The sequence below is a fragment of the Carassius carassius genome, chromosome 21 (assembly GCF_963082965.1).
Source record: "Carassius carassius chromosome 21, fCarCar2.1, whole genome shotgun sequence".
NCBI classification, from domain to species: Eukaryota; Metazoa; Chordata; class Actinopteri; order Cypriniformes; family Cyprinidae; genus Carassius; species Carassius carassius.
Genome location: NC_081775.1, coordinates 9,236,918 through 9,248,992, shown reverse-complemented (window position 1 = coordinate 9,248,992; position 12,075 = coordinate 9,236,918). Strand labels below are relative to the sequence as shown.

Below are 12,075 nucleotides of genomic sequence, written 5' to 3'. Positions count from 1 at the left end.
AAGATTCTTTGATGAATAAAAAGTTCAAAAGAACAGCATTTATTTGAAATATGTTTTTTGAAAATCTTTGTTACATTAAACATGCCTTTACTGTCATTTTTTTCTATTTAATGTGTCCTTGAAGCTTTTAAAAATCTTAGACCCAAACATTGGCATGCATCAATAAGCAAAAAACAAGAACACAAAACTGAAACTTTTAGTCATTTTTATAAACAAAAAAAATAGTAATTATAATTCCAATTTCAAATATGCCAACAACAAAAAAAAGAATAATTCCAATTTAAAATATACCAACAAAAAGAATTCAGTTCCATCCAAGCACTGCAAACATGCCCAGACATCTGCTGCCCTATGTTGTACTGAAGAAATCAGTGCAATCTGTAATCATCTGTGTAATTATATAAGAAGAGTTTTCTAGTTTTCTAGAGATCAGAGGAGATTAAAAATCAAACTTTTGCTGTATGTCTGGATCACAAAACACTCGCTTGGATCCAATCTGAACATTATTGTGCATCGGAGATTCAGTTTTTCTTTGATACAACAAAATCTGATATAAAAGGCTGTGGTTCGTTTAGCAAAATTTATTTTCATTTTCCACCCAATAATATCCCTGCATTTTCTCTGAAAAACAAATACTGCTCTGAAAGTAAAAATTTACCAAATAGACAAGAAATATGCTCTGGTTATCAGATATGCTAAATGCAGAAAAAACATTTCTGGAGGAAGGAGGTAAAGTAAGACAAGCAAATCAGAGGCAGCCTGTTGGCAACCCTTCTAGCTTCAGAGTCAGATTTATTAATATAGATTACACTCAAAAACCTCCACAGTTCACTCCAAGCTTTGGGTCACCGTGCTTCAGAGAAGAGCAGCAGGGACAGTCATCAACCAGAGGGGCAGAGCATCAGCCTGGGCAAGAGACCAGAACAGGGTGCTTTTTATTAGTTGGCTTTGGCTCGAAGCTGGGCTCTTTTGCCGGTGACAGCCTGGAAGCCGGTCTTGATGCTGGCTACAGAGCAGCGTGAGTGACAGGTTTCACATTGCAGGAAGTAGAGACGCGTGTCCTTCTGCAGAATTGTATCCGGTGAGCGGCAGGTGTGACAAGTCACATATTCCTCTGTGAAACAGAGAAAATTCATTGTCGAAAATTAGTAACTTTTTTTCTGTAAACCAAAGGAGTGGAGTGGACTGAAATAAAACACTATTATACTACATGTACTTATTTTAAAGGAGGTGACTACATCATTTACATGAAACTAGGGCTGCACAACTATTAATACAATAATCAGGGTTTCAAAAGCACAAATCACATAAGATGACATTGTAGGGGAGTTGCCATATCCTTCAACATACATGTCGTGACTCATTCTCAAATGATGGCGAGATGCATCACTTGCACCAATTGTTAAGACGATTAAGTGCTCATGGCTACAGCATGCATTAACTGCTTTTAAAGTGTCTGAAGTGCAATATTTCATTTATTTGTAAGTGCTAAAATTAAATGATGCCAAGTTACAGCAAGTATGTCTAGGGATCTGATAGGGTGCACATATCAGCAAAAAAGTATTGGTACACCAACTACAAATTCATACGTGCAAAATGTTTGACTTACTTATATATCTTCTCAAGACGTTTTCTATTTGTTTCTGTTGAAAGCGTCCCTTAATAACAAGCTGGTTATTTCCATCTATGGATCCACTAGAAGCAAGAAGACACTGCTTGCATTACAGGAGAACTCACTATTTCACATTGGACAGAATTCTGGAAATGCAATTAAAAGCTCACCATGTTCCTAACTCAGCTAACAGGAACGCCAGGAGATGTTTGGGCTGTCGATGCAACCTGAAGATGAAAATGCAAACATGCAAAAGTTTAATAGATAAAACTACACCGATAAACTAGAATTACTGGTTTGGTTATATTCACATATGGGTCAATGACAAGTAAATGTGTCTATGTAAAAAAAATAATAATAAAGGAATTTAATTATTTATTTATTTCACACCCACATGTGAATGTATTAAATTGTGTGTATTAAAAAAAAAAAAAAACTGAAATTAAAAAACATGCTTGCATCATCATTGTATGTATGAATTTTTAGTGCATTTTTTTTGTATTTCAAAGTTTTAATGTATTTTTGAATAAACTGGTAGGACCAAAAAAAAAGCCTTGTAACTGACCCATGTATCATATGTTGTATTATTTTATTTGAAAAAAAAAAAAAAAAACACGTAGACATGGACACTAAATGTTTATACTTACAGTTTACAGATGTCAGTGAAGTTGACAAAAGATGTTTTCTTGGTCCCAACTCGGACCACCTGAGGTGGCTTCATCACAAACTTCCTCTTCTCCCCAGCCACCATATCAGGATTCTTCTCCCTCATGATGTTAAACACCCGGCTCAACAACTGTAAAGATGCAGATATGGAAATAATGACACTCTGAATCAAAGGGAAACTATGCCATTGGCATGGGGTAAAGTATATCAAATGTGTGAGGAATAAGAATCATCATCATACCTCATCGTAGGTGTAATCTCTCTCTGAACCGGCCCATGCTGGGCCTGACTGTGAACTGAATGTAACGCCATCTGTATTTTTATCATCCTCAATGACTGTAAAAAAATATAGGTCAAGAATTCACACAATCTAATATTTTATCATCAACAATAAAAACTTTTTCATTTAGAATCTAGTATTACTGAGCTGCATAATTAGACTAATTAAATGAGGCGTGTCTTCATACCATCATCCTTTTCCACAGTATCACTTTCCTCTACAAATTCCACTTTTTTTGACTTCTTTTTTTTAGTTGGAAGCATCAGATCAAATTCATCGTCCTCTTGCATCATTTCCTGCTGGTCTCCCTCAATTTTCAGCTCCTGGTCACCAATAAAATGAAAAGCGTCAACAGCCTTTAGAAAAACTATCCAATACAAGAAAATAAGCTCAATGGACGACACATTGGGAATCATTATACATGACAGCTAAAAAATAAAATAAAAAATACAATACCAGAAATGTAATGGACCCACTTTATATTAGGTGTCTTAACTATGCACTATGTCAGGTACAATGTAGTTAAGTTGCATTGCAAAACACTTCTGATATGGGAAATGAATAAAGGTTTGTGTGTGGGGCAAATACAGAAATTAATTACGTATATAATTACATACAGGTATTTTTTTTTAATACATATAATGTTAAAACGTGTATCTACAAAGTAAGTGCATTTTATCATGTAAGTGTTAGTACATACAGAGTAGTTAAAGATATTAGTAGATACAGTATATTAAGTTGGGGGGGGGGGGGGGATTCCAATTTCTTTAAATAATAATAATAATAATAATGCAACACACTAAATTAAAGCTGGTATGAAACGGAAGCGGTGATCATCTTTTTCCGCTGTTGTGATGTATACGTGAAATGCCGTCTTGAACAAGAAAAGATGTTTTTGAAGATTACAAGGGCACATTACATTTTAAATGATGTGCATGGTTAAATCATTCAAATGTTAGTGCAATGGTTAAAGATGAAGAAGGCCCAATGTAAACACACAGATATGGTCACATATGCCTGGACACAAGTGGTGAAAAACATTTAATGTGCATTGCATCATTCCCTGCCAATCTCCAAAAAACAATTACCTTCATGCCCTCCTCAATGTCATTTTCAAACACCTTCTTCGGTTTCTTTTTCTTCTTCTTCTGGTTAAAGAAGTTCAGATCATCTAAATCATCGGAAGTCTCTGTGAAGATCAAACAGTGTCATAAATGGCCAAAAGTACACTCCTGAAACCACTGAGCGCAAACTCTACACACGCAATAAAATGTTCTATGTTTGTGATTTAAAAACATATGTTGAGAATCATTTGACTAAACCCAAGACCCAGAGATAAAAGAGAAGAACAAAACACTCCTCTCACCCTTTTTCTTGACTTCATCATCTTCAGGGTCCAGTTCTCGCTCCTCTGCTGCTTCAGGCTCAGTTTCTTTCTGTTCAGTCTGTTGAACCTCCTCTCCATCTCCATCCTCGTCGAGCATGAAGGGCTTCTTCTTCTTCTTTTTCTTTTTTGTTGTGGAGGGGTCGAATAAAATCTGAGGACACATAACGCACCAGGTTCATTTGCTCAAACATGCCTCAATGTACTGAAGGATACAACACTGAGCTCAACTCTTTTTACTGCTCAAGCAATATTGAGAATTATTTACTTTAGTTTTTGTATTTTATGGAATTAGAAAAAAATCGCAATGGCGTCAAAGCGTGCAACCACACAGCACGACGTTAACTGCTCTCATAATCTATTGCCAAAAGTCACAACGTAGCTGAATATTTCCACTCAGCTGTCCATAATATCAAAAGATACAAATAGACCACCACAATACCTCATCTTCTGACATTATGACTGAATCAAATGTTGCTGTTGAATCTCGACGATACGGTTAGCACTCCTGTTCTCATGCACTGTCTTGCATCAGCACAGGCACGAGCTCAGCGCGCAAGCGTACTTCCGACGACCAATGATTACATCGTTATGACGACAACATTACGCGACTTGCTATGACACTGCTGATGTATTTCAATCCAATACGAGATTTATCTTCAGATTTACATTTATAGTTATAATTATTATTGTTGCTTGTTTTGTAGCTCCTTACAGAAACATATGTAGAACACAGCGAATCGAACAGCGAAATGTTAATCAAATAAGCAAGATATTTTTCAAAAGCAAACAGTCATGTGCTTTATTGAAAATCATGAATCCACCCACACCCCTTACCAACATGAATGTAAAATAAAGAACAAAATGAAGAGAGAAATGAGCAGCTAAATCCAGTACAAACGCAATGCCCCCCTCTTATAATTTTCATCAGTCAACCATGAGGTATTTCAGAGTCATTTAAAGACACGCCATTCGTTAAGGCACATAACACAGCAGACACGTCTTTATGCGTTAGAGTGCAAGGGCAGGACAGAAGTTATTGTTTCATATATAATTTTAACAAGAACTAAGCTATATACTACAGGAGACTAACAACACCAGAGAAAAGGAATCCAAGTTTAATGATCTCTCAAATAAAAGCCATCTGATTTTTTTTAAACATACAAATGTACACATATGCCTCAACCTGAATAGATACAGCATTTTTGCATCTCAAAAAGAAGTATTTGCTCCCATACAAGGAAAAACAAACAAACATGGTATAGCTTTTGTATAATTACAACCATCTGTTGTCTGATAAACCCTCAGCACATCAATGAACCAGGCCTGAAAAAAGCACAATAGGATAGGTCTGTTATTAAATAGGTCTTTTTCTGCAACTATTCGGATGCAGCACCAAAACAAAACATGATGGGCAGTCAGATATATTTATATAGATGTGTGTGTATATGTAGAGCTAATTTTAGTAATTTCATTTTGTTATTTTGCCACCAAAACATAATGTCACTGTCAACAAACTGAAAAAAGCTTATGCTGTTGGAAGTGCTTGAATAACATTAATTTAACTTAACACACTGAGATCAAAGATCGAAGCAAACAACTGTACCAAATATATTTAATATATCAGATGAGAGCATGTTGATCATGTATATGAAAATTATGTATTGGCAAACATGCGTATCTCCATGACAAAACAAAACAACCAGTTTCTGAATAGTAGAGAGGTCAAAAAAACACTTCTATCAAAAGAGGCAAAAATTAGAAACAACAATGCATTACCTAAATAACCATGGCCAAACATTTAAGGGTCAATTCATATATTATGTTATCAGATTTTATTGTCAGATTAACCTGCTTCATATCCATTTCAGTTGTAACTCTTGTTTTTTTTCTGGGTTTGTTTTATCCACTCTGCAAGAGCTATGGTAAAATTTGTTTTGTAGTGTTAACCCTCTGAAGGTTCGCCTGCCCAGGCCAACCGCGATGAGCAACAAGAGTCTCTCAGATTCGATACATTCACATGGCCCATGCCTTGAGTTCTTCCATGTCATCCTCATCCTCCTCTTCTCTCTTTTTTTGGGCTGGAGAAACACAAAGACAAATAGTTATAAGGGTTTACAACTCTCAAGACGTCTTTCTATTAGTGTACTCCACTTTTTAAGTACAATTTCACATGTATTGTCTCATATGTAAAAAATTGAAAGTAGTTTGTGAGATATATATAAAAAAAGTATCTGTTTTTATTATGTTGATATGTACTGATCAGCATGATACAAACCGACAGGTTTCTTGGGTAATGGGACTGAAGGCACACTGGGCAGAGGGACATCCTCTGTCCCACCAATTTCCAGCAGGTTCTTGTCCAGCTCCTCCTGTTCCAACTCCTCTAATTCAGCCAAAAGGTCATCCTAGAAAGAGAAAGAATCGCATTGTTCGGTCAACATCTGTAAAACTGCATTTGAAGCGATACATCCATGTAAGACGTATTATCAAGCATTTCACCTTAATCATAGTTTGATAGTACCTTTGTAAAAAATATAGGTCCAGTCAGGTAAATGCGTTTAATTTTGCTGTTATTTTTTTTTTTAAGTTGAAATGAAAAATTAACAATAATGTTTAATTTAAATGTTTAAACGTGATGATGTTCTTAACAAGATTATCCAAAGAGCAAAAACATCTGGGATTCACAGGATCAGTATCACAAGTTTTCTTAAAAAAATGCAGAATCTTAAATCATTTTTATTTAAGACACAATGCTTCTCTGCTTGATATTTTAAAATCCTAACAAGTTCTGTCGAGAAACTTTGAACACCATACTGAAATTATATGGGATTTTTTGTAAGGGGATTCAAATTCTTGAATGCACCTTAGTGTGTATCAAACATCTCACAAGTTCGCTCCCTTTGTCTAAACTCACCTCATCATAGTCTTCTCCAAAACCTATAGGCTTTGAAATGGCATCAGAAATCTCCTGTGCTAGCTCCTGCTGTTCTGTGATGTCCTGCATGAGGTCGTCCACTTTGTCTAGATCCCTGACAACAATCAATAATATTAAACCAATTTATATTTTTACACATCACTAACAGTATTCTGTGATACAGATTCAATAGGAAATTTTACTCGGGCATCTTACATGTTTTCATGCGCTGTCTTCATGGCCTTGGCAGCTAAGCCCATGTTTTTAAGCACTTCTGTGTTTGTATTAGCATTCTCTAATGCTTCTCGCTGGAACTCGATAGTGGAGAGAGTGCCATCTATCTGAGCCAGTTGCTTCTCATATCTCTTCTTTCTTTTCAGGGCCTGTAAGGCAGCTTAAAAAAGGGATAACAGACATGCACAAAATAAATAAATTATATATTACACGCACACTATATCTTAACTTTTTTTCTAAGCTAATCAACAAAGATTCAAGATTAAGATTGAACCATACACAAACAAGAGATGTGGGATGTTTGGTTAAGGTAAAAAACTCGGTTAAGTTCTCTGTCAATGGCTGTTATTTCACAACACACCACATGACACTAATCAGACGTAACTAAGTGATATGAAGCGCAATCCTTTATTTAGTCCAACTCTTGAATTTAGCTCATTGACAGCGTATCGTACCTGACATAAGAGTTATATTAATAAACTGACTTCATGGTTTGTATAACAGTGAGTTCAAGGCGAGTGTCGCAGGGGTGTAGCTAACATCACTGAAATCCACGACAGGTGGGCCGAGAGAAAAGCTTTCTTTTAAAAGTTATTTAAGACACCTATGATCCTTATCACAGGAAGGCTCGGTTTTAAATACATACCTCGTTTGTTTTTCGTGCCGTTTTTCTTTGCTGTTAACAGTTCCGCATCAATCTTTTGCTCTAAGTACTCTTGTTTCTTGGTTAACATCTCTTCTGTCTCACGGAGTTTCTGGATCGCTTCTTGTGGGCTCGGGCCTTTGCCTCCTTTCCCCCCACCGCCAAACAACTTGCCGAATACGGACATATTGCTTTGTATTTTGCGAAACACAAAAAAAATCCCTCCGAGTCGGTGTGTTTCTAGACGCTACTGATAATACCGTCAGTCACTGTTCCGTGTTCAGTTGTTGATTGTCTTACTTCCGCCTTCAGGCCCGCTGACGTCATGGGACTCGTCACGGTCATGCCACCTATCAACGCTGCGGCTGCCGAACAGTAAAACTACAACTCGTGACCAAACAAATGATTTAACACTTTTCTTTTGTTTGATTATTTAGGCCACCTACCAGGGCCTGTATTCACAAAACATCTTTAAGGCTATAACTCGCCGATTTAGGAGAATGTCTAAAAAATAATGATCAGGTCAATCCTAAATGTAAGACTTTTTGCTCAGAGTTTTTCACAAAGCGTTTTAGCTCTAAAAAAAAGCTCCTAAATCTGTTAAAGGTTAGGAGTAGTGAAGAGGACCTCTAAGTCACTAAGATTAAACCACAACTATTAACCAAAACTATCCTAAATTGGCGATTGCCAGCGATCGGCCTCTGAATGTAAACATTTTAGAAAGATCTGATGATAATGACCTTTTAAAAAGGTATCGCCATTGGTTTGGAAGTTATCCCAACTCTACATTTTCCTTTGATTATATCCTTGTTTTCATTAACCAGTTGGGCAAGAAGTAACAACTGATCTTCCGTACAGTTTTATTTTATATATATAAAATAATAATAATAATAATGTAGTACTACCATCCATGATTATTCTACTCTGTTAATTAAAGGCTGTTTATATGCATATACATTAATTGTTTACGAGAAGCAGAAATGTAAGAGGGCGACAATTAGCTGAATATACTTGTTAAATTAGAGACAGCCGGCATTCAAAATCTTCTTTTGAATGTGGCAACATTCTTATTTTTAAACCTTTATATATGGCAAAATCATGCTCTATAATATTTCTATTAATAAATCTCTGACAGAGACTATAAGCCAAACATTGTGTGTATAGTTAGTAAGCATGCTGACATCATCCATAACCACGAGATCAACCCCGCCCCTAAGACTTCTCTCTTTTCCATATTAAAAAAAAAAAATTCTAAACAGCTTTGTGAATAGGTTTTCAGAAAAAAACCTTTACTGCTATTTAGAACTCTAGTTGTAAGATAAAATGTTTTGTGAATACAGGCCCTGATCCAGTTCGTGTTTTCTTTTCTGCCATAGAAAATGTTTTAAAGGGGTTCTATTATGCTCTTTTATAAAGTCTTGATTTTGTTTTGGGGTGTACTAGAACAGGATCTCATTCTAGGTTGTTATTTTTCACATATTTTACATTATGACAAAACCTCCATCCCCAGTCTGGCATGAACGGCTCGAATAGTCTTGTATCAAATGAAGGCCTGTCTTCTGAAATTTGAGATTGGTTAGCTGGGCCAGTGTGTGTTACAAGTAGCATGTCTCCAACATAGTGATAACACTCGTTGTCTTCTCTAGTGCAGCTCAACCAGGTCTCGTCCCATTCATCAAAAAGTTGATTTATTTCACCATTTCAAAAGTTGATTTATTTTCACTATTTTCCATTCAAAAAGTGAAACTTGTATATAATATTAAATTCATTACAAACAGACTGATATATTTCAAATGTTTATTTCTTTTAATTTTGATGATTATAACTGACAACTAAGGAGAATCCCAAATTCAGGAACTCAGAAAATTGGAATATTACTTAAGACCAATACAAAGAAAGGATTTTTAGAAATCTTGGCCAACTGAAAAGTATGAGCTTGAAAAGAATGAGCATGTACAGCAGTCAATACTTAGTTGTGGCTCTTTTTGCCTGAATTACTGCAGCAATGCGGCGTAGCATGGAGTCGATCAGTCTGTGGCACTGCTCAGGTGTTATGAGAGCCCAGGTTGCTCTGATAGTGGCCTTCAGCTCTTCTGCATTCTTGGGTCTGGCATATCGCATCTTCCTCTTCACAATACCCCATAGATTTTCTATGGGGTTAAGGTCAGGCGAGTTTGCTGGCCAATTAAGAACAGGGATACCAAGGTCCTTAAACCAGGTACTGGTAGCTTTGGCACTGTGTGCAGGTGCAAAGTCCTGTTAGAAAATTAAATTTGCATCTCCATAAAGTTGGTCAGCAGCAGGAAGCATGAAGTGCTCTGAAACTTCCTGGTATATGGCTGCGTTGACCTTGGACCTTAGAAAACACAGTGGACCAACACCAGCAGATGACATGGCACCCCAAACCATCACTGACTGTGGAAACTTTACACTGGACCTCAAGCAACATGGATTGTGTGCCTCTCCTCTCTTCCTCCAGACTCTGGGAGCCTGATTTCCAAAGGAAATGCAAAATTGACTTTCATCAGAAAACATAACTTTGGACCACTCAGCAGCAGTCCAGTCCTTTTTGTCTTTAGCAAGGGTGAGATGCTTCGGACCCTGTCTGTTGTTTAGGAGTGGCTTGACACAAGGAATGCGACAGCTGAAACCCATGTCTTGCATACGTCTGTGCGTAGTGGTTCTTGAAGCACTGACTCCAGCTGCAATCCAATCTTTGTGAATCTCCCCCACACTTTTGAATGGGTTTTGTTTCACAATCCTCTCCAGGGTGCGGTTATCCCTATTGCTTGTATACACTTTTTTTCTACCAAAACTTTTCCTTCCCTTCGCCTCTCGTGAACGAGTCAGTCTTTTGTTCGTTATCTGGCTCGGCTCGATGTTCATCTTCAGTTCTCTCTTCACAGCAGTTCAGTCAGTGTACTGTTTGAGTGCATGAATTACTCCGGGATATTGGTTTGTTTGAACTCAAGTGTCAGGCACATTAAAAAAGTTAACAGCTTAAGTCATTTGTGGATTAATGCGTATTGGAGACGCGAACCATTTAAAACGATTCAGTTCGATTTGGTGAACTGGTTCAAAAAGATCCGGTTACATCGAATGATTCGTTAGCGAACCGGATGTCGCAAACTGCTTTGTTTTGAACTCTCTCACAACAGACACGGAAGAGAAGACAATGCTGAATAAAGTCGTAGTTTTTGCTATTTTTGTACCAAAATGTATTTTCGATGCTTCAAAAAATTCTAACTGACCCTCTGATGTCACATGGACTAATTTGATGATGTTTTTCTTACCTTTCTAACCATGGACAGTATACCGTACACACAGTTTCAATGGAGGGACTGAGAGCTCTCGGACTAAATCTAAAATATCTTAAACTGTGTTCCGAAGATGAACGGAGGTCTCACGGGTTTGGAACGACATGAGGGTGAGTTATTAATGACATAATTTTGATTTTTGGGTGAACTCTCCCTTTAAGCAAGGCACTGATCTTCCAGTTGCTCCCCAGGCGCTGGATATATAGCCGCCCACTGCTCCGGGTGTGTGTTCACTTCTCACTGCTGTGTGTGTGTGCACTTGGATGAGTTAAATGCAGAGCACCAATTCCGAGTATTGGTTAACATACTTGTCAAATGTCATGACTTTCACTTTTCACTTTCACTATATGTTGCATACATTTCATTACAGTACACTGACACTCCATTTGCTGTAAGTTGCTTTCACCCTGCATATTGTTTATATAGTGTGTAGGCTATATTAAGTGTTCTGTGTTCAGTATGTTTAAATGTATTATTATTTATTTTGTTACCTACACTTGCTTATATGAAGTGTGTGGAATACTGTCAATATGATGCTACTGCCCATGAAGCCCAAGTATCACCCAGCATTACGCTTTTTCACCACTAGGCTTCAAATGTAGAAAGATTATCAGAAAGGCCAAAAACCGGAAGACTGTGCTAAATATAGTAGTCAACCTTTGAAGTGGATCAAAACAGTTAAGATTTTTTAGGACAACTTTGATGAAAGGTTTTGATTCACATTTCAAATTTTGACTGCTGTATATCGATGTTGCGGTATTGAATGTACAGCACAATAACAATATCCTCATTCGCAGTATTTGATTTTTTTTTAATCGTACATACTGTAGCTAGCAACTTAAATAGCCTAATCAAAGGACAGTGTGAGTTCACATGCAGGAACTATTTTCTTTCGCGGAACAACACGGAAAGGCAATTCTTCACACAGATGGATTTTAATTGATACACAATGGAGCGCGTGTTGACAGGTGTTCCTCGGTGACAGGTGTTCCTCGGTAATAATTAAAGTCGCACAAAAACAG

General features: G+C 37.0%; 2 protein-coding genes across 2 annotated transcripts; both read right to left on the bottom strand.

Moving 5' to 3' along the window:
• Window positions 1–553: 553 nt before the first annotated feature.
• On the bottom strand, window positions 554–4,541 carry LOC132097481 (eukaryotic translation initiation factor 2 subunit 2-like). The gene is made up of 9 exons (XM_059503214.1): window positions 4,385–4,541; window positions 3,925–4,096; window positions 3,647–3,747; window positions 2,746–2,881; window positions 2,520–2,614; window positions 2,260–2,408; window positions 1,783–1,839; window positions 1,610–1,695; window positions 554–1,114 (listed from the first exon to the last, which is right to left on the bottom strand). Exons 1-9 carry the CDS (start codon window positions 4,397–4,399, stop codon window positions 939–941), a joined length of 987 nt encoding a protein of 328 aa, XP_059359197.1. The 5' UTR covers window positions 4,400–4,541; the 3' UTR covers window positions 554–938.
• Window positions 4,542–4,969: 428 nt separating this feature from the next.
• On the bottom strand, window positions 4,970–8,062 carry LOC132097483 (charged multivesicular body protein 4c-like). The gene is made up of 5 exons (XM_059503216.1): window positions 7,740–8,062; window positions 7,076–7,253; window positions 6,860–6,974; window positions 6,221–6,350; window positions 4,970–6,023 (listed from the first exon to the last, which is right to left on the bottom strand). The coding sequence occupies exons 1-5, from the start codon at window positions 7,921–7,923 to the stop codon at window positions 5,959–5,961; spliced, it is 672 nt and encodes a 223-aa protein (XP_059359199.1). The 5' UTR covers window positions 7,924–8,062; the 3' UTR covers window positions 4,970–5,958.
• Window positions 8,063–12,075: the final 4,013 nt, after the last annotated feature.